The sequence below is a fragment of the Podarcis filfolensis genome (genome assembly GCF_964270895.1).
Source record: "Podarcis filfolensis genome assembly, chromosome: 3".
Classification (NCBI taxonomy): Eukaryota; Metazoa; Chordata; class Lepidosauria; order Squamata; family Lacertidae; genus Podarcis; species Podarcis filfolensis.
Genome location: NC_139606.1, coordinates 98,243,416 through 98,265,021, shown reverse-complemented (window position 1 = coordinate 98,265,021; position 21,606 = coordinate 98,243,416). Strand labels below are relative to the sequence as shown.

Genomic DNA, 21,606 nt, shown 5'->3' with positions numbered 1-21,606 from the left:
CGGGCTGCGATTGCCGCAAAGGATTCTGGGCACTGTAGTCCGCCCCTCACAGAGTTACAATCCCCAGCGAGGCTCAAGGAACCCTAGAACTGTCTCAATAACACGTGCATTAAAGAGAGCATTCAACGAACCGGGGTTGGGGGGGATAACCGATATGGGCTGCAATTCTAAACACATTTACTTGCCAGCAAGCTCACTGGGACCCAATGGAACTTCTGCGTAAAGGTGGAAAAAACCCCCTAACTATAAGCCCTTACACGCCAGGTACCAGTCATTCCTCCTCCAGGAGGAGCCAAGGAACCCACAGCAGATTCAGCCCAGCCCACTGTCGTAAGCGGCGGACTTGGGGGGCCGTAAAGCGACAGGGGAGGAAATCCACGTGGGAAGCGGAGCAGGAAGTTCGACAACATGGGGAAGAGAAAAGCTCGCCGGCAGCAGCAGCTGATCAGCAGCTTGAGTAAGAAGCAGAAGAAGCACCTCAAGGATTTCGGGGAGGAGCACCCCTTCTATGATCGGTGAGCGGGGCTTGTTTGAATAGCGTCTAAGGTGAAAGGTGAAGGATCTGTTTGCTGATGAGTCTTCTTGCCTGCAACGATTTCCCTACAGTAGCCTTCCCTGAGTCGGCGCCCTCCTAGTGTTGTCGGACTACGACTCCCATCGTCCCTGGTAACTGGCCGTGTCGGCCAAGGCTGATGGGGGTTGGAGTCCAACAACGTCTGGAAAGCCACAATTTCCCCATTCCTCTCATCGACTGAATTGCTAAGGCTGACTGCTCCCAGGATTTTGGCTGCCCTAAATGCCTTTCTCCCCACTCCTGCAGCATTTTCAGTGATCCATAGCTGACTATATCATCATTTTCATTTTTCAATGGCCTTTGCCTCCTTTCTTCCTGTGTCTCCATCTCTCACAACTGATAGAGAGCAGAAAGTTTTTACTTATCTGTCCCAGAATGCAGAGGATATCATCTCCCCACTCAAAGGCAGTCCAGTCGGCATCCATCTGTATCGGGAGATAATAGAAGAATGCACCTATGGGGCTGACAGCAAACTGTTGGAAGGTTACAGAGCCTGCTGCGGCTGTAGAAACCGCTACTGGAGAGATAAGTTTTGTTGCAGCTGGGGCAGATGAAGGCGTCCGATTGTGCTGCTGCAGATGCACCATTGTGTTTCTTCTCTCTGGGAACCGCAGGAGGGGAGTGCTGTTGTGGACAGATACCACCACTTGCTGGTTTCCCATGGGCATCTGGTTATGATCAAGGCCCTGCTGCTCATAGTGTGCACACTTATCCCACACTCAACCTCTGTTCACTGTTTTTGCATGGTCCTGTAGTGCTTCAAAACCCCGCAAACACTACAGTTTGACAGGAGTGAGCACTGGGACAAAAGAGTTGTGCGATCCACCACACGTCTTTTAGACTGCCGTTGTATGCACACTTACCAGGGGCCAAGCCCCATAGAGTTCAGTGGGGCTTACATCTGACTAAACATGCCTATTAAAAGCTATTGCTTGTACCCAGTATAACTGTATCTTTGGGCTCCTCCTTTCCTTTCCAATTATTCAATGCCAGATTCTCTACAATGTATTAGGTGATGCAGCAGCAATAATAATCTGGGATTGATGCTTTTTTTCCTTCAGTCATTTGGGGCCCAGAAAGGACAACTCACTTGGGATGGTTTGATCACAGCTTTCTGTAAAGTTTTCTCTTTTTCGAAAGGTGCAGTTCAGCTTTGAGCCATCAGTGATCTCCTTCCAGCTCCCAGGTGGTGTCCACACAGGTGTGCAAAGACTGCACACAGTAGAGTGATGCAAGCATTAAGGAACCCTTAAAATATTATTGTCTTTTGGAAATCTCTTGTTGTTCTGGTTCCAATCAGGACATTATAAGTTGTGATGGGCATCTATGTGCAGTAATGCTCACATCTTCTTGTGCTAAACTCTCCAAATATTAAAAGCTACACACCATTTTGATTATTTTTAATTTTTTTTTTCAATCTATGTATCAGTCGCTAAAGATAAATTAAATTCAAATGGTTTCCTTTTAGGGTTTCTGGGAAAGAAAAACCAACTCAAATCTGTGAACTGGTAAGAGTGACCCTACCTTTTTTAAAGCATGCCTCTTTTTATTTGGATAAATTAATGGCAAATGCTAATGCATGAAAACTGACTAATTGTATTAACACAGTTAGTTCAAATTCTATAGCACATCCCTCCTCACTGCCTTTGCTGTTTCCATCCCTGGTTGCAGTGTAATTCGATAGCTCAGTGTGGTGCTAATAGTGGCAATGTTGCAGGTTCGATCCCTGTATAGGGCAGCTGCATTGTATTGCAGGGGTTCCGGCTGGACGATCCTCAGGGTCCCTTCCAACTCCACAATTCTATGATTTTATGTGTCTGCTTTAGCGCCTGGTATTTTACCCAGAATTTAGGCTTCAGCATATCTTATTGGACTCCACTCACATCACCCTCAGCCAAGCACAGCCAGTGGTCGAGCATTGTAGGGATTGTAATCCAACAACATTTGAAAGGCCACAGGTTCTCTATTCCTGTCCTAGCACTTGTTACTTCAGAGGAAAGCTTGCAAATCTGAAAAAGCTGGGGAAGGTTTGTGGAAGCTTGCAGTAATAACAGAGTAGGACTTCAGCAGTCCCATCCTCTGGCTCCAGCTCATTCTCTATCCCTGCCCCAACCCATCCCGCTTGCACAACACATTTTTGCTGTTGCAAATGGGAATTCCTTTCCCTCCTTCCTGCAGCTCCCCACAAGCCCCAAACATCTGCTCCAATGAGTTGAGGGATACTCTAGAGCAGATAGGGGTGCAGGGGAAGAAGAGAAGTACCGTCATGGCCCCTGACGTGCCATTGGATCTCACCCATAATTTGGATTTCTTAACACAAAACTTGAAATATTTATTACCAGTTTAAGTCCCATGATGAGGCCTGAATCCCTATTGGAAGGAATGCAAGTGGTCCGCATCAGTCTTCTCCAACCTGTTGCTTTCCAGATGTTTCAGGCTACAGCTGAACACAGCCAGGAGTTGCCCATCTTGAGGGCACCATCTTGTAGAAGGACAGTCTACATGCATGAGATCCTAAGTTTAATCACTGGCATTACCTGTTAAGAAGGAAACCCCTCAGCCTGTGAACTTTGGAGGGTTGCTGACATATAAAAGCTGGATTTGGATAGAATAGTATAGAAGGTAATACTAGGCTCAGCATCCAGTGATCAGAATCTGTATCAGTATGTTTGTATTATATGTCCTGGGTTATTTTTTCCCCATTTCTAGTCAGACACTTCTGAGCAGTCAAGCTCAGAAAGTGACACAGAGAATGATTCTGAACAAGCCTCAGTATATCACAAGTTACTGGCCACCTTAAAAACTGCTCCGTATTCGGACAGTGAGGATGATGAAGATGAATCAGAAGGAGGAAGCAACAAAGGTGATGCAGAAGTGGGCAGTGATGATGAGTACGAAGAAGATGAGGGAGAAATGGAGGACGAAGACAATGACAGCAATGCGCCTGACCCCCCAGAATCAGGTAATCCAGTGCATCTCAAATTCTGTGAACCACAGCTCTCATACGAATACAACCTATGACTCTTCTTCTTTTTGATCTGGTATAGATCAAGAAGCACCACTGCAGAAAAACAGCCAAGAGGAACCTGGAGATCCAGAGGCTTCTAGCGACCTAAAACATGAAGCTACTGAAGAATTCACAGACGTGCAGCACGAATCTGAGTTTAGCCTGGAAACCAATTTCATAGAAGAAGAGTGCAGTGATCCTTCTGCAGATGGAAAAGAAAGCAGTGGTTCTGCAGATATTGCAAAAGGTAAAATGCATGGTCTTTATATTAAATGTTTGTTGGGTGGGGGAGAGTACCTACATACAAGCTTCTTGACATCTCGAAGGACTGCCTTCACCTCTTTGGACCAGTCTGAGCCCTATGGTTGAATTTGGAGGCCCTTTTCATTGGCATGCCACTAAGGCCAATTAAACTGGCAGACACTAGAAACAGGTCCTTTTCAGAGGTGGCCCCTGCCCAATGGAACACCCAAGGAATGTGTGATTGGCCTCATCTGTACCTGTTTCCAATGGCTTTAAATTAAGAGGATTTTTATTATAGTTGTTACTGTTTTTTAGAGTCTTGTTTCGATTGCTAATTGAAATTTTGGTCATTTTTATTCTTTTATGTTTCAAAAGGTTTATTAATCCTGGTTACTGCTTGCTGGATTATTGATATTTAATATGTAATATATATTATTGTATTGTATTATATAATTAGAACTGTGGTGGTCTTGGTTATAGGTTCATATGTTGCTGCCTAGGGGAGGACATTATTCCTTAAGGTAGCCTAAGAACCTTGAGAAATTGATTTAAAGCAGATCTGAGCAGCTGATGAGCCATAGAACCTGTTACCTTCCACCTGAAGTCAGATGAACCTCCTCTTTGTGCTGCCTGATTAAAACTACACAAAGGAGAGATTTCCATTGCATCTGGCAAACAACACGTAGCAAGCTGCATTTAACTTAAGTCATCAGTTGTGCAAATCAGACTTGAACACTAATAGCTAATTTGTTTTTTATTGTCAATAAGTTCAGTTCTTTGGTGGTGGAAAAAATATTTTGCTAAATGTGGGTCTTCCATTCCTTCCAACGCCTGCTTGGGTTTGCCAAACCTCTTGAGAATGGGTGTTCCTTTTGGGGGGAATGACAAGGCTTATGTGTATGCTCATTGTAGAACAGAGGTGGACTGCACTGACTGAGGCAGATGGGAACTGGAGTCCGACCACATTGGGGTGAGGCAGATGTTCCCCTTTAGCTATGATGTTGTTTTCTGTACTGTAGAATTGCCTTGTCATGCAAGATTCTTTTATGATTACATTCTTCTTCTTCTTCTTCTTCTTCTTCTTCTTCTTCTTCTTCTTCTTCTTCTATTTTCCTGTTAGATGCAGCATTTGAGATCTCTGATAGATCTCTAACAATTCATAATTCAGCGATAACAATTTCCTCCTCCTGATCAGTTTTCTTTTAAAAATGCGTAGAGCAGAGTCTAGTTTTCATAACATTGTTTTTATCTCTCCACACAGATCCATTTAAGTGTCATGTCGAAGAAGAACTGGAAGAAAAACAAATAGATAAAATTCTTTCATGTTCAAAATCTATCAGCCAAGTCAAGGTAATAACGTACATTTATTTCATATTCACTGTGGTTGGTTTCTATTCCTTATTTGGTTCAAAACTTGCTAACTCATCTCTGAATGCGTTGTGCTCATCCTCTGTAAAAAAAAGAGAAATAGGGTCTTTTACAGCGTATCTAATATTATTAACAGGAGTTGTGTTGTGTTGTGCTGTTAATATTATTAACAGGAGTTGTGTAACCTTGTGTTGTGTTTGTTTCTCCTTTCTAGTGGCCAGCACTGGGTCAGTTAGTTTTTTCTTCAAAATTGGAGAAGTTTGGAATGGTTAAGCCAGACAAAGAAGTTGATTTGAAACGGCTTCATCTTCGCAAGCCTTTAGGATCTGCTTGGCCTAAAGTCAACAGCCCATTCCTTTCCACGCAGGTGAAATCGAAAGATCAGCCATTTACTCCGCTGCAGAAAGAGCTTTTCTGCATCATGAATTCATACAAGGACTTGTTCTACCCTGAGAGGACTGCTTTAAGCAATGGGGAAGAAGTCCGTCAAGTCTACTGCCTGCATGCCCTGAACCACGTCTTGAAGGCAAATGCCCAAGTGCTTGGCAATAATGCCAAGCGAAGGGACCAAAAACCTGGGACTGACGATGATAGCTTCAGAGATCAAGGACTCACAAGACCAAAGGTGAAAGGATTTCCTTAATTTGTCATCATTGCATGGAAAACATGCCTTGGTGTATGTGGTATTCCCTAAACAGAGCTGCCATTGTACAGTAAAGGCGTCCCTTCAAATCAGCCTATGAATCCCTGACCCAGTAGGGGAATTATTAAATCTCTTACAACTTGGAAACTGTAAGGTGCCCATGTTTGGCCAACTGTCCATGATTCCATAATCATCATGCAATAAGACTTCAATTGATTGCATCCAATATTTGCTTCTCTTGTATAGCAAACGATGGACCAATTTTCTTTTTGGACTTGAGTAGAAAATGTTATTGGAATCTCCAGGATCTATTCCTTGGGGGCTGTTTAAATCTTGTATCATAACACTGGGTATGTTTGGGGTTTTTTGGTTAGATCTTCATTTTAATGCTCAAATGCCAGGGATAGGAAGTTTGATAAAGAATGACAAACATTGTTCAGTATATCCCATGGAGAATGCTCCTTATTTCTGTATAGTTATCTAGAACTCTCTCCTTCATATACATGGACCCAGGTATTCACTGAACTGCCTTCTCCAGCAGCAATCTGCCTGCTCACTGAGATGATCATCTGAAACCATTATCCCACCCAACACCACTGGTCTGGGTGTCAAATGAAGATAAAATTCCATTTCATTGGTGGCTCCTCACCTTTGGAATGCCATCCACAGGGAGACCCACCTAATGCCCTTATTACTGTGATTTAGGCACCAGGCATTTTTTTCCTACTGTTTTCCCATTCTTCTTAGAATGGTAAATTTTAACACTTACAACTTTGAGCAGCTCTGATTTTCACTGGACTGTTTGAGCAGACAATTGCTGTTTTAGTTTGTTGTGCTAGTTATTCTCATTACAATATTTTTTTCTATCTTTCTACTTTGTTAGCTACCCTGGGTACAAAGATAAATTTATGTTGTACATTTGGTAGGATATAAATTCTGCAAATAAATACGTATTTTAAGGAGTGTTCAGTCAGCTAAAACTAGATGAGGGGCACATAATTTTTTTTTAATAGCTAGCCCTAAATACCTACAATATAGCATCTCACTCTCTGTGTGTCTTCTTTTGAAAAATATTTCTTGCTCAAAATATATTTGCTTCTGCATTTCCCTGCATAGGTGTTGATAGTGGTGCCCTTCCGGGAATCTGCTTTACGTGTGGTGCAGATTTTCATCAGCCTCCTTGAATCGACAAGTCAAAAGAAAATTGATGTTAGTAACAAAAAGCGGTTCAAGGGGGAGTTTGGCTCAGATCCAGAAGAGAAACCGCCCAATCTGAAAAGGCCAGAAGATTATGAAGCTGTCTTTGCTGGGAACATTGATGACCACTTCAGGCTAGGTACTGACATTTTAAGATCAGTCCTTTTTTGTTCTAAAAAATAGTTCAAAGCATTAAGCATGTTTTACAAGTTTAGGGTTGTTTTTTTGAATGCCCAGTGGAAGCCCACCATATCTCCAAAATAGTATTCGATTTTTTGCGGGTTTTTTTATGTAATTCTCCCTCTTACCATTTAGACTCCTTAGGGCTGCTTCATTTATAGGAAAAACAACAAGGTGTCACTTGGCACCAAATTTATTATGACATTTTGTGGAGTACAGTCCATTTCATCAGATGCAGGAGTTGCAGGTATGGTTTGGTGTGTAGTGCTGCAAACAGTGATTTCAGAAGAAAAAGATAGCACAAAGTGCTAACCCCACTGCTTTGTGTATCTCATTTGCTTTAGATCTCTTTGTTTATAATCTTCCACAAACCATACACACACCTGCAATATTTTTACCAGTCGCCAGTGATGTGGGTTTGCTGGGAAAACAATTCCAGTGCCCAAAAATAATTTAAATGTGGTTTAGCATGTTTGCTTTCTGATTAGTTAGTATGCGGTAATAATGTTTTTCCTTAGTGGGAAAAAAATAGTCAAGTGCAATTTATGCAGCTTAGATGTTTCATTTGAAGCCTTACAGATATTATTGAAATACTTGAAAATATTTAAGACATTATAATGACGACACCAAAAGCTGTTAGCATGCTAATTTCAGCATGCCGAGAGAGTTGTACAATTATATTGTATGTGCGTGCATGCATTTATGCTTTTTAATGAACAGTACTCTGAAAAACGTACATTGCAACCTTTAAACTTCCCCAGTTTCACTAATAGCGTATTTGTTCATCTTGTTACTACGTAATTTTGAGGAACAAGGCATTTTCAGAAATGGACACTCTTTTTCCATGGAAAATTCCATTGCATTGGAAACAGTTTGCATGGAAAATTTGATTGCAGAACCATTTTTTAAAAACAACAACAAAGGGCTCAAGCTTGGCCCTGCTTGTAACATTGAGGCAAATGCACAAGCTGGACCACATTGTGCGGGTTGGATGTGATTCAAAACAATTGGTGCTTCAAAATTATGGATGAAGCTGCTGCTACTTAATTGTCTTTCATGCTCTCCTTCCTCTGCTTGAGACATTGCTGCCAAGCGGAGTAGACAGTACTGGCTGAGATGGGCCAGTGGTCTCATTCGGCTATAACTCAGCTCAGTGGAGGACCTTATATTCTGCTCCTTTTTGTTTCTTTAAAACTGCTCTGATCTCCCTTGTCTCTCTACAGCAAGATTGACTTAAGGTAACAAAGGATGGCAGGGAGATGCAGGCTAATTCGGAATCTCACTGAGCATCAGCATTGAGAGCTGTACTGGATATATAGCTCCAGCAGCTACGGGCCCAACCACATTGTGCAGGGTTGAAAAGTAGATGCCTTGGTGTATTTCCTCGCTGCCACCTACTGCTGCCTAGCAACTGCATCACTTGTCCTTCCTCCTCAAAAGTGAAGAAGAGGTGGATGTGGACTAATTTGGAGCGCACAAGAAAACGCTTTGCACAACCATGGGAAGACACAGTCAATATGGAGAAATTGGCTGGGACAGAAGCAGTATGTGGCTGTGTCTTGTGCTGCTTTTGGTCCAGTTGTGCCTTTACCCTGCACAAAGTTGGACCGTGCCCTGGTATTTCAGGAGTCAAAATCTTAGACACAGAGAGTGTGTCCCCCTCTTCTCAATCAGCTGGTTGTTGCTCTGTGCAAAACAGGAAATATGTCCACTGGTCCTCTGTGGCAGTGCTGTGATCTTTGGAATACGCTTGAGATCATCTTCTGAGGTCCTCCTTTATGTGCCTCCTCCTTGAGAGGTCCGCAGGGTGGCAACACGAGAACGGGCCTTCTCTGCAGTGGCTCCCTGTCTGTGGAATGCTCTCCCCAGGGAAGTTCGCCTGGCGCCTTCATTATACACCTTGAGGCACCAGGCAAAAACGTTCCTTTTTAACCAGGCCTTTGGTTGATCTGATTGATATCCTATGCCCTTTTAAAATGAGACCCCTAGGTATAGGGTGGTATACAAATTCTAATAATAAAAAAAATTAATAATATTAATAATAATTTGTGCCATGCCTTCTCCTTACAAACTGGAAAGTGTCCAGGGAAGAGAGAAACTAGGATAGTGAAGGGTCTGGAATTCATTACCTATGAGGAACAGTTGAAAGAGTTGGAAATGTAAAGCCCAGAGGAGAGAAGATTAAGGGGTTTTGTTGTTGTTTAGTCGTCTTAGTCATGTTCTACTCTCCATGACCCCATGAACCAGAGCATGCCTTGGAAACTCACTTTCTTCTCAGAGCTTCTCCTTTTTTATGTCCATGGAGTTTTCTTGGCAAAATACTGGAGTGGTTTGCCAGTTCCTTCTCCAGACACGGTTGACAGCAGTCTTTAAATATCTGAAGAGTGATCACACAGAAAATGGAGAAGACGGGTTCTCCGTTGCTGCTGAAGCCAGGACTTTGAAACATTCGGAGAAGCTTCCAGATGATAAAAGAGCTATCTGAGGATGGAACAGATTGCCTTGTGTGGCGGTGGTGGACTTTTATTTTGCTGGAGGTGTTTAAACAGAAGCTGGGCAGCCATTTATCAGGAGTGCACCCTGCACTGCAGATTCTTCACTGAGCAGCGCGTTGGACTAGGTGAATTCCCAGGTCCCTTCTAACTCTACACTTCGGTAAGCATAGAGCAAAGCTGTATGCTTTTGTATGGAACATGCAGCCTGCTAATCTACCACCAGCACAAGCACACCCCAGCTGCAATGGTGTGCAATAAACATTGGGGATGCCAAGGTGTGGAAGCTGCAATAATCGTTGTGGAGGCATAGGTGGAGGCAGCCCTTATTCTGGAGTTGTTGAACCCCTAACGAGCCCTGCACTGCGCTGAAACTAGAAAACCGAAATCGAATCTGATGGCAGTGTTGTAACCGTCACTCTTCTTTGTTGCCCTTGAGGACTGGAGAAAGCAGAAATTCAGTAAATGATCTAGATGTTGTGTTCATCTGCAAAATGGTGATTGTGCAGCTAGAATGCCTGCGGCTTCCAGCTGAGCCCTGCTGTACTCTCCCCAGGTGAAGTGAGTCCAAATGTTGGCTAAACAGAAAGCGTCAAGACTCTTCCAGAAATTGCAATTTCATGCTGGTTTATTGGTGCATTATGCAGAGTCTTTCCCTGTGGCTTGATGTCTAGGACTCTTGCTATGAGAAGGCTGCTTTAAAACCTAATGTTACTTGAAGGTATTGTCTCATGAAAGATATTGCTTAATAATACAGCCAAGAGATGCAAGTAGTGCGTCATGACTGCCGCTGATGGTTTCCTTTTGATTAAGTCCAGTTGCCAAATGGTTCCCTTCAGGATTTCCCTTCCCTGTACGAATGTGTCTTACCTACTTACTAGGTATGCTGAAAGAAGCAGAGAAGTTCTCTTCACCGTAGTGACAAACATGGCGTGCGTTCATTTTTGTGATACTGGTTGCTGCATTGTCACTTAATGTTGACCCTGTAGGTGTGTTTGGAATCAGGGAAACAGCTGATCCCAATTCAAACAAGGGAATTGGAGGAAGGTCTACTATCCAGTTCATGTCATTGGTTCCATGTATTTGGAACCACCAGTGGGCTTTACACCATGGCGGTGGTTGCATGGAAATGGGTTGTGCCTCCATTTAGGATGGGGAACATTTTTTACTCCATGTGCCAGGTCTTTATCAGGATCTGCCTTGCAGACTTAATTTGACGAGTGGGCAGGGCTGCCCACCTGTCAAAATGCCTTTCACTCTGATGGGAGTGAGAGAGGAGCCTTTGTGAGTTTCCCTCACCCTTCCCCTTCAAGTCTCTAGTCTCATGCTGATCTTGTTCTGCTGCCTAGGCTGTGCATTTTTTGCTGGGAACAAGATAATGCAACCAGTGCAGGATTAAACCCTGCCTGTCAGCTGGTGTCACCAGTGATGTCAGCTGATGGGTGGATGGTCATAGGTTTGGGGAAGATGGCCTGGCAGGCCAAGATATGCTCATGGGCTGGATGTTCCCCATCCCTGACTTGGGGCCTATCCCAAGGGCAGCATTCCCTCATGGGCAACCCTAGCTAGCAATGGGTAGGACCAAAGAAGAAGATGAAGAAGAGTTTGGATTTGATATCCCGCTTTATCACTACCCGAAGGAGTCTCAAAGCGATCAACAATCTCCTTTCCCTTCCTCCCCCACAACAAACACTCTGTGAGGTGAGTGGGGCTGAGAGACTTCAGAGAAGTGTGACTGGCCCAAGGTCACCCAGCAGCTGCATGTGGAGGAGCGGAGACGCGAACCCCGTTCCCCAGATTACGAGTCCACCACTCTTAACCACTACACCACACTGGCTCTCAGAGACAAAATTGGGCAGAGTGACACATGTGATCATTGCCTTTTGTAGAGTAAGCTGCATCCACTCAGAGGTTTCTATGCACACTTGCATGCTCACCCAACTCACCCAGATCACAGCCATTGTGATCAGGTGTGAAGGTTGTGATGGTTCAGAGAGAAAGGAACAACTATACACAACCATTCTGGGATTCTGTGAAATAATGACTGTTGAAATGACTGACTGGTGACTGACTTGCCTGTCTGTGTTTGGGCAGGTGTTTCTGTTCTTCAGAAGAGCATACGGCTGTACGCGCCTTTTTACTCCTCCGATATTATCATTGCATCTCCCCTTGGCCTGAGGACTGTTATTGGAGCTGATGGAGAGAACAAGAGAGACTATGATTTCCTCTCGTCCATAGAAATTCTTATCATCGATGAGGCCGACATCTACCTAATGCAGAACTGGGAGCATGTTTTGGTAATGCATCTCCTTACCCCTTCTTACCCTTTTCACTCATGTATCATGCCTCACAAACAGGGTTCACAAGATAGGTAATGCAGTAAACAGCCAGCAAATTTTAATGCGGGTGTTTAATTTGAACTCATGGGATGGAGACATGTGTTCTGGGTTTCTGAGTGCGGATGCATTCTTAAAATTTAGCGAAGCCGATTCTCCTTTTGGGACTGCCTTCAACAGGCAAGGCTTCCCTCTAGAAGTAGCACATTGCTTAGAAATTCTCCTGGCAAGGCTTCCACAAGTAGCAATGGCCACCAGCTTTAAAAATAGGATTACAGTGGTGCCTCGGGTTACAGACGCTTCATGTTACAGACTCCACTAACCCAGAAATAGTACCTCAGGTTAAGAACTTTGCTTCAGGATGAGAACAGAAATCGCGTGGCAGCAGCGGGAGGCCCCATTAGCTAAAGTGCTTCAGGTTAAGAACAGTTTCAGGTTAAGAACTGACCTCCAGAACGAATTAAGTTCTTAACCTGAAGTGCCACTGTAGTCATATCTGTGGAGGATAAGGCTATTCTCTACTTCCACCGTCAGAGGCATTATGCCCTGAGTACCGGTTTCTGGGAATTTCAGATTGGTAGAGTTCAGCTGTACTGATGTCTGTGAGAAGCCTGCCAGCAGGACATCTGGTTGAGCACTGTGATAACAGGATGCTGGACTCAATGGGCCACTGGCCTGATCCAGCCAGCTCTTCTGATGTCATGCTAGAAAATAGTGGGGAGTTCTTTCTAAGGGCAAATCAGTTGCAAAGACATGGAAACTATGAAAAGCAGCCTAAGCAGCTCCTGTGATCTCTTCTTGTACCATATTATTTCCTGTGGGCCAGTTGAGAACACTAGAACCAACTAAAAGATTTCATTTTGTATGGTTTCTAACACTGGATGGTTCAAACAACACTTAGAGCAAGCCAGGTGTCGAATGACCCTCGTTTCACTAAACACATGCTGCAGTGATCATTGACAGTCTCTTGGATGCTGCAGAATGATTTTCCAGAAATGAGCTTGAGAGGCAACAAAAGCCTCCTAGCAACAACAGCCAAAGAGCTGTTAGGAACATAAGGAAGCTGCCAAATACCGAGTCGGACCTTTTGGTCTGTCTAGCTCAGTATTGTCTTGGCGCCAGGCGAGAATGTTTCTCTATAACCAGGCCTTTGGCTGATTAAACAATCTATGGCCTTTAAAATGTGCTCATGGGGGGTGTGTGTTATTGATTTGTTTGTTTGTTTTGTTACCTATTTTGTGTTGTATTTTTATGTTGTGAACTGCCTTGTGGTCTTTGGATGAAGGGCAGTATACAAACAATTCTGTACTGGCTGGCAATGGCTCTCCCAAATTTTCAGACGGGTGACTTTCCTCTCCCTGGAGATGCCAAGGGTTGAACCTACGACCTTCTCTATTCAGACTGGTGTTCTACCAGTGAGCCAAATCCGCTGCTCAGTTTCAGCCAGGAAAGGAGTTTAATAGTTCAGATTTCCATTCACGTGCCTCATTTTAGTATAATGCATGAACTTTTCAGGGTTCTCTCTCCTTGATTTTCCTCTTCCTGCAAACCAATCCAGATTGACGGACATCTTCCTTTTCTTTTTAAAATCTGCTCACAGCACCTGACGAACCACATTAACCTATTGCCTTTGGAGTCTCATGGGGTGGATTTCTCGCGGGTGCGAATGTTCAATCTGAACAACTGGTCCAAGTATTATCGGCAGACACTGCTGTTCAGCGCCCTCCAGGATCCACAGATCAACTCCATCTTCAATAAGCACTGCTTCAATTACAGGGGGCAGGTTAGTGTTCACATGTGTCTGTAGCCCTTGTATAGAAGTGAAGAAGGCTTATTGGCCTTCCAACATGACCTTGCAGCAAAGGGCAATGGGAGGGTGTGTGCTTATGGACTTACAGATAATAAATCTTCCCATTCCTAATGTGTTTTAATGTCTCAAGACAAGCTGACCTCAGATTATTGCTGCCTCCAGTTATTACATTTGTCTCCTGCTGCCAAGCTGATATTGAAGCTTGTTTGTTAAAATATCCCACCACCCGCATTGTCCCGTTAAAGATATGAACCTTGACAGGCATCGTCCCCAACAGTAATGTCCTATTTCTATCTTCCTTGCACCAACACAAATCTTCTTTGTTCATGTAAAATAAGGGTTGGCAACTAGTATCCCTGGGGCCAAGCACAACCCTATGATGAGTACCCTCTGTCTCTCTTCCTCCCTTAAATGGTAATTTATAGGTACAAAGAGAAAGCATAGCGTGCAGGAGACTTTCCTGTAAAAGGAAGTGTTTCTTTGGCACTGGATTCATGACAGGAAGAAGGAAGTGTCTCCTTTCCCCACAATTCTTGATTTACTTGTCGAATTCACCACTCTCCTTGACGAGTTGATGGCTACTAGTTAGAGGGTTTTTAAAAAAAGGATTAAGCCAGTTCATGGAGGATAGACAAATGGCCTTATTAAGTACTGCTAACCTTGACAGCTGAATGAAGAGTCCTTTTTCACAGGCAACTTACCAGTTGCTAAAGCTAAATAATGAAGGTAGCTGTCATCGCCATGCCCTACTTGTTTCTAAGAGCATCCGGCTGTCCGTTGCTGTTGAGAACAGGATTCTAAAGTAGACAAGGGGGACGTACAATAAAATGTTGCAGTTCCAATTCTATATTGGTTTTATTCTGCTTTAAGGGCAATGGCATCCTTCAGTGAATCCTGGGAATTGCAGTTGTTTGTTTTTATTTTTTTAAGTTTTAAGTTTTTATTTTTTAAAATAATTGTACACTCTTTACACCAGAGGATTTTACAACCAAAATAAATCATAATACAAACAGGAACATGACTTTGCTTTTCATTCATGTTAATCTCCTTCTTTTAACTCCTTGTTCTTAACCTCTTAAATCACATATATATCATTAACAATTTTCCAAATGCTGCCCTGTACCTCCCTCCCCCCGTTCCCGTTACTTCCCTTCACCCATGTGTGATCTTCTCAACCTAATATTTTTTCTCGTTGTGTTAACAAAAGTTTGTATTTGTTGTTCCATATATGTCATGACATCGTCTTGTATCCTTGCGCATTTTACCTATTGCATGTTAAATTTAAGCTCCAAAACCAAATGTTTCCATGTATTCCTTTATGCACTCCCACTCTTTGTAAATTTTTTGGTTGGAACATGGTGCAGCTCCAGTTCAGTGTCCCCTTTCTCAATAGGATGTTCCATTCTGTTTCCCCCTCCTGTGTAGTTTTCCATTTTTCCACCCCAAGAGGCAGCCAGTGTTCTGGGTATGCGAAGCACCCTCAGTCCTCATTAAGCTGTTTTGCGTCTCTTAGTCCCCTGAGCAAGGAAAATATTGTTTATATATTTGCAAACCTTGGGCAGAGGGAGCGTTTGGGTTACATAAGCAAATGGCACTCATGCCTGAGTGCTGGTTATAGAGGGAATGAAGAACCAAACTGTTCCAAGCCGGCAAGCCAACTCTTAGCCTTTCCATGAGAGTTGATCTCAGATGTAACCTGTCTGTTCTAACATTGCCTTCATTTGCCTGTTGTGTTTGCTTCTTGCAGGTAGCGGTAAGGAACATACCTCTGAAGGGCTCTATAAGCCACGTTGTAGTACAGCTTCCTCATGTTTTTCGCAAGCTGGAAGCAGAAAATTCCATTTCTGCAATAGATGCCAGGTAATGTGGTCGTTTCAGCTGTGCTCTTCTGACATCAGGTTCAGATTTGGTGCTCAGTAGAGTGTAGCATTGTGGAAAGAGTGTGTGTGTGTGTGTGTGTGTGTGTGTGTGTGTGTGCAGGCAGTGGGCGGGGGAATAAATTTTAAAAATCCAAGGAAACCAACACAGCCTGCTGAATGGCAACATTATGCACACCAGAATCTTCGGCTAACCTCCTGCGGTGCTATAGAAACCTCAATCCTATATACTAATAGCAAACTCCTTCTCCAAGCACTGATCTTTATGCAGGCAAAACGGCACCATCTGCAGACAAGGAGGAGGTGTCAGCAGGGGACCTCAAGCCTTGCCAAAGTGCAATGAATCTTTAGCCAGGGGGCAGGCAGGGAAGCCTAGCGGGCAGACCCCAGAAACAGCACAATGAGGACTGGGCACACTCTGTAGGCAAAGATTGCTACCTACCAGGGCTGTGGGGAGATGATGATGATGATGATGATGATAATAATAATTTTTATTATTTATACCCTGCCCTCCCTAGCCAAGACCGGGCTCAGTGCGGCTAACACCAGATATAAAAACAATGGATTAAAATACAACTTAAAAACAAGATTAAAATACAACATTAAAATGCAGCCTCATTTCAGTAGAAACTCAAATCAAATACTTTTTGGGGATGAAAACATCAAATCTTTACCAAGGCCAACTATCCAGACTGGTCCTACGTGGGCCAGAAAAAAGCCAGGGAAGTCCCCAAATAGGGGTTCCATCACAGAAGGAAAAGGAAAGAGGGGAAGGGGATCAGGCTGGTTCCAAGCCAAAGGCCAGGTGGAACAACTCTGTCTTACAGGCCCTGCGGAAAGAAATCAGATCCTGCAGGGCCCTGGTCTCATGAGACAGGGCGTTCCACCAGGCCAGAGCCAGTGTTGAAAAGGCCCTGGCTCTGGTTGAGGCTAATCTGACTTCCTTAGGACCTGGGACCACTAGGGTGTTGCTATTTATGGACCTTAAGGTCCTCCGCGGGGCATATCAGGAGAGAATAGAAAACCAGAGGATGGAACTCTGGAAGATGGCAACCCTGAACAACTCTGCACTGAAACACTCTGTTGCCGGTCCCAATTATTTTCCTTGGGCATTAGACACTTGCCTTGTGGAGGACTCCTAAACGTTTCCTTGTGGTTAAGTGCTCTGCGTTGCAGCTGCAACAGCCCTCCCCAGTCTGATGCCCTCCCAAGTGCTTTGGACTGCATCTCCCATCACTTGAACAATGTAATCACTGCCATAGTGGAAATTCCCCATGCTCCCACTAAAGCTCACCAAGAAAGTTTGAGAGCCAAGTGCCCACTCAGTCTCCAAAATATCGTGGAGTGTCCTTTGACTCATCACCATCTCTCCGCCTAACCAACCTCACAGGGATGTTGCGTAGATAAATGGGACAGGAGAAACCATATATGTCACCCTGCGGTCCTTGAAGGAAAAGTGGGATATGAATAATAGTAAAAATGCGGAGACTCCACACAATGTTAGATGCAGTTAGTGGTCTGTCTGCAGTGTTTTTACTATGAAGACTCTAGTGATCTGTCTATAAATCACTTTTATATGCATTTACGATGTTTTTAATAAGAATTGTTATTGCTTTCGCTAGAAAATACGATCAAGAATAAGATAGCCTGTGGTGCATGTAAAAAATAGTCATAAAGACACATTTGTGCATATCAGTTAAGGGGGAGACCCTCCTTTTGTATTAAGCAGCATTAATAAAACCTCTCCCAAGTGAGAGGAGGGTGACATCTTTCCCTTATTCTGCTTATGTAGGAAATAAATTGGAACTCGGCTCCTTCAAAATGGTCCCTTTTGCAGTGTGTTGAGTAAGACGTGTATTTACAACGTAAAGAGAATGTTTGTGTGTGATATATATTCTACATTTGCATTAAGTGAGATGCTGGGAATTTTTATTTTTGGAGCAGAATAACGTGCTTATGTTTCCTTAATCAGGTTTCATTTTTTCATTGAGAAAGTGTTGCCTGAGTATCGCGATGCCGTCATGTCGCACACACTCATCTACGTCCCGTCATATTTTGATTATGTACGCCTTCGGAACTACTTCAAGAAGGAAGAGTTGAGTTTTGTGCACATCTGTGAATACACCAGTAAATCTGGCATTTCCAGAGCGAGGCAATTCTTCCTAAAGGGAGTGAAGCAATTTCTGATTTTCACGGAGCGTTTCCACTTTTATAAAAGGTAGGCTGGGGTGGTCGCTAAAGTCCAAGTCTTTAATAGAAGAGGGTGCATGAGGTCATACTTGCTCCCCCCCAAAATTAATAATGCTTCATAATTAGGCTAAAAATGTGGAATTTTTCAAACAGCACTGGAAGATTTCTTAAATGTGTATTATTTTCATCACCTATGCAGCACCATCAATGTAGATGCTCCTCCACAGATCATAAATATAGACTAAAAGACAGTACACTTCTGGTTTGATTTCTGAATGTGTTAATAACTGATGTTTCTTGGGCTCATATTTCTCCCATAGAAAGGTAAAATGTGTCTTGAAAATCATTGCCAGCTGATCATAATGTGATGCTGTGTATACTTCCGTTTGAACCAAAGCTGTACGTATTTATTTAATAACAAGGAAGGGCCATAGCTCACTGGTAGAGAATGTACTTTGAGTGCAAGTCTCAGGTTTAAGCCCTGACAGCTCCAGATGTGGCTGGAAGAGACCTCTGTCTGACATCCCCGAGAGCTGCTGTTAGTCAGTGTAGAACAGGGGTAGTCAACCTTTTTTATACCTACTGCCCACTAATGCATCTTTCTTGATGGTAAAATTTCCTTACCGCCCACCATTGCTCGATGGAAGGAAGATTCAGCTAGTGCCTTAGAACCCCCTACCGCCCACCTAGAACCCTGAAACACCCACTAGTGGGCAGTAGGGACCAGGTTGGCAACCCCTTGTGTAGACAGGGCCGAGCTAGATGGACCAAAGGTCTGACTTGGTATGAGGAAGTTTCCCTTGTTCCAGAAGTCTGGATTAAGTGGTAAGAACAAAGGTGGATAGAGATGATCCAGTTTGACAAGAGGAGAAGGGACCTAGGGGATGTTACTTTGCTGGTCCACTAGAGGAGTGATGTTTGAATAGGAATCCGCAGCCCTTCCTTATAAAAATGATGCCACCTTTGTGATCTTTGGGGCACCAACTGAAGCCCTTTTGATTCACCCAAACCTTTTAAATTTTGAAGGCTGGGCCTCTCAGCATTTATATCTGCATTTTAATGGGGGTGGGGGGTACAGTGAGGTTTGCTTTTGTTTGCATTTATGTAGATATCAGTTTGATAGTTTTTTTTGTATTGCATTGTTTTTTACTTATTCACTGAAAGTCGACCAGATACCTTTATGAAATAGGGTGTCCAACAAATGCCAAACATAAAGAAATAAGGTGGGGAGGGAGGAGGTTCAACAGATAGCTGCGGGAAGGTTTCAGGCATCCAGAGACCCTGTTTTTTTGGTGGCTAGCAGTCTACAGAATCTATTCTACCTCTCTGCATTGTAACTTTTAATCTTGCTTCACTGCAGAGTGGGGGGGGGTCAGGAAGTCTCATTTCCCTTGTTGAAATCCCAGGGGTCCGTTAAATTTAAAAGGGGCTGTACAGTGGTACCTCGGGTTAAGAACTTAATTTGTTCTGGAGGTCCGTTCTTAACCTGAAACTGTTCTTAACCTGAGGTACTATTTCTGGGTTAGTGGAGTCTGTAACCTAAGCATCTGTAACCTGAAGCGTCTGTATCCTGAGGTACCACTGTATTCTGTTTCATCTATAAATGGTTAAAGTTTCAAAAAGGAATTTCTGTGTTGCCCGGTTGCATATTAATCATTTTGTGCCCTCTTGTTTGTTTGCTTTATTCAGGTACTCAATTAGAGGCATCCGGAACCTTATTTTTTACGAACTGCCCACCTATCCCCATTTCTATAGTGAGGTCTGCAATATGATGAAGCTGGCAGGCAGCGAAGAAGAGGCCACCTTGACCTGCACAGTGCTGTACTCAAAATACGATGCTCAAAAGGTGGCTGCGGTGGTGGGTGTCGACCGGGCGGCCCAAATGCTCCAGTCTTCCAAAAATGTGCACCTTTTTGTCACCGGAGAAACAGAGTGAAATAAGCAGTGGACTGAGATTTCGAATGGACTCCTTGACCTGTTCAGCCTATTATTTGGGGCTTGTGCTTCTTCCAGAACAAATGTTAGGGGGGGAAAGGCCATGTCCACACCATGCATTTAAAATGTGATTATACCACATGAGCAGTTATGGCTCCCCACACCCCAAAACAATCCTGGGAGCTGTAGTTAAGGGTGCTGAGAGTTCTTCCCCCCACATTTGCTTTTAACTGTTTTGAATACACTGTCTAATACAGTACAGCTACAGTAGGGATCAGCAACTAGCAGACCCTGGCTCCAGTCCACCCCTCTAGCAAGCACCCTTTAGCCCTCCAATGGCCAGTGGTTGCCAGCTGTTCTTTAGGGTCTGGTCCATCATTCTCCACCTGTTCCTTGAAGTGACCTTCAGTAAAGCTAGATGCTGACCAGGACACTACGGTGACCAGAAAAACACAGCCAGCCAGTCACTCACCCTTTGGATAACTATAAACATCAAACATGTGAGAGATGTCTTGTTAAAAAAAAATTGTGGTCTATTTGTGTTTTGTCATTGCATTTATTAAAAAAAAATTTGTCAAACTTTTTAAAATATTTGTATAATGATTGTGTCCTTTAAATGTCAAAATAGGCCTGCAGAGCTGTGGTTCACTAGTCTCCGCCATTGCATTGTTGTCTATTTTAGTTTTAAGCTGATTAACTGTGTCTAATTCCTCTAGTGCAGGAACTAAACACCAATAAAGAAGCAATTCCATTTCAATCCCTGAATTAGCCAGCATTGATATAGGAATGTTCCTTTAAAAAGAGAGAGAGTTTATTTTAGCATTTTCAGGTTTACAAGCAACAACAAAGAAAACATTTAAAACATAATCAGTAAATCCCCTTTGACTTCCCTACTCCCTTTTGTGGATCCTTATGCCAACATTTTTCTCCTGCTTCTCTTCTATTACTCCAATTTTATCAAATCTTTAAACAGACCATAATTCAACTTTCAACTACAGGTATTTATTCTTCCTGGTTCCTAATTCTTCTGGTCACTTTTGCCATTTCAGTGTGGTCCATCAGTTTTATCTGCCATTCTTCCTTGGTAGGGGTTGTATTTTTGTGATGGCCTGGGGTTCGGACTCAGAGGCTGAACCTGAGGAATCCCAGCCTGCACAGGAGTCCCCGCCTCCAGAACCAGCTGAGCCGGGGCTGGGGCATGAGCCTGAAGGGTCCTCACCTGTGCTGGATCCTCAGGTGCAGGCAACAGCTGAGTCTGCTCTGGCCCCTGAGGTGATGGAGGACCCATTGCCTGCAGGTGCTCCACTCTCAGCCCCGTCAGAGGAAGCTGAGGTTGCCTCTGGGTCCGGTAACCCTCCAGCCTCTCCTGAGCTGCAGAGGCTCAGGGCACAGAGGCGGAGGGAACTAAGTTCCCACAGGAGGAGTGCTCGCCTCCAGCCTCAGGGCAGATAAAAGCCAGTCAGCCCCAACCCAGGTTGCGGGAGCAACGTTGTTGCTAGCCTGTTCCTGCCTGCACCCTGTCCTGCTCTTCTGCCAGAGTTCCTGACCCCACCCGACTCCCTGCCTTGGACCCAGCTACAGCTTTGATGGACAGCCTCCATACCGCACCATTGACCTCGGACTGGACTTGGGCCTCGCCTCTCAGTAGCCCCCAGGACCATCACAATTTTCTTTCCCATCTCTGACCTAACAAAGTCTGGGCAGCTGTAGTCACATACATAAATAGTCTCTTCTGGTCATTTGGAATCTCTGTA

At 43.9% G+C, this 21,606-nt stretch overlaps 1 protein-coding gene across 1 annotated transcript; it reads left to right on the top strand.

The window, feature by feature from the left end:
- The first annotated feature begins 15 nt into the window (after window positions 1-15).
- On the top strand, window positions 16-20,441 carry UTP25 (UTP25 small subunit processome component). The gene is made up of 12 exons (XM_083605105.1): window positions 16-515; window positions 2,043-2,082; window positions 3,284-3,536; window positions 3,622-3,828; window positions 5,086-5,174; window positions 5,407-5,817; window positions 6,952-7,171; window positions 11,799-12,001; window positions 13,641-13,823; window positions 15,598-15,710; window positions 17,700-17,945; window positions 19,607-20,441. The coding sequence occupies exons 1-12, from the start codon at window positions 409-411 to the stop codon at window positions 19,851-19,853; spliced, it is 2,319 nt and encodes a 772-aa protein (XP_083461231.1). The 5' UTR covers window positions 16-408; the 3' UTR covers window positions 19,854-20,441.
- Window positions 20,442-21,606: the final 1,165 nt, after the last annotated feature.

What these genes read in the sequence shown, in the direction of transcription:
- UTP25 (XM_083605105.1), top strand. Translation starts at nt 409, where the DNA reads ATGGGGAAGAGAAAAGCTCGCCGGCAGCAGCAGCTGATCAGCAGCTTG. An exon ending in CAACTCAAATCTGTGAACTG is followed by an intron (nt 2,083 to 3,283) that starts GTAAGAGTGACC and finishes CCCCATTTCTAG; the next exon opens with TCAGACACTTCTGAGCAGTC. An exon ending in GCCTGACCCCCCAGAATCAG is followed by an intron (nt 3,537 to 3,621) that starts GTAATCCAGTGC and finishes GATCTGGTATAG; the next exon opens with ATCAAGAAGCACCACTGCAG.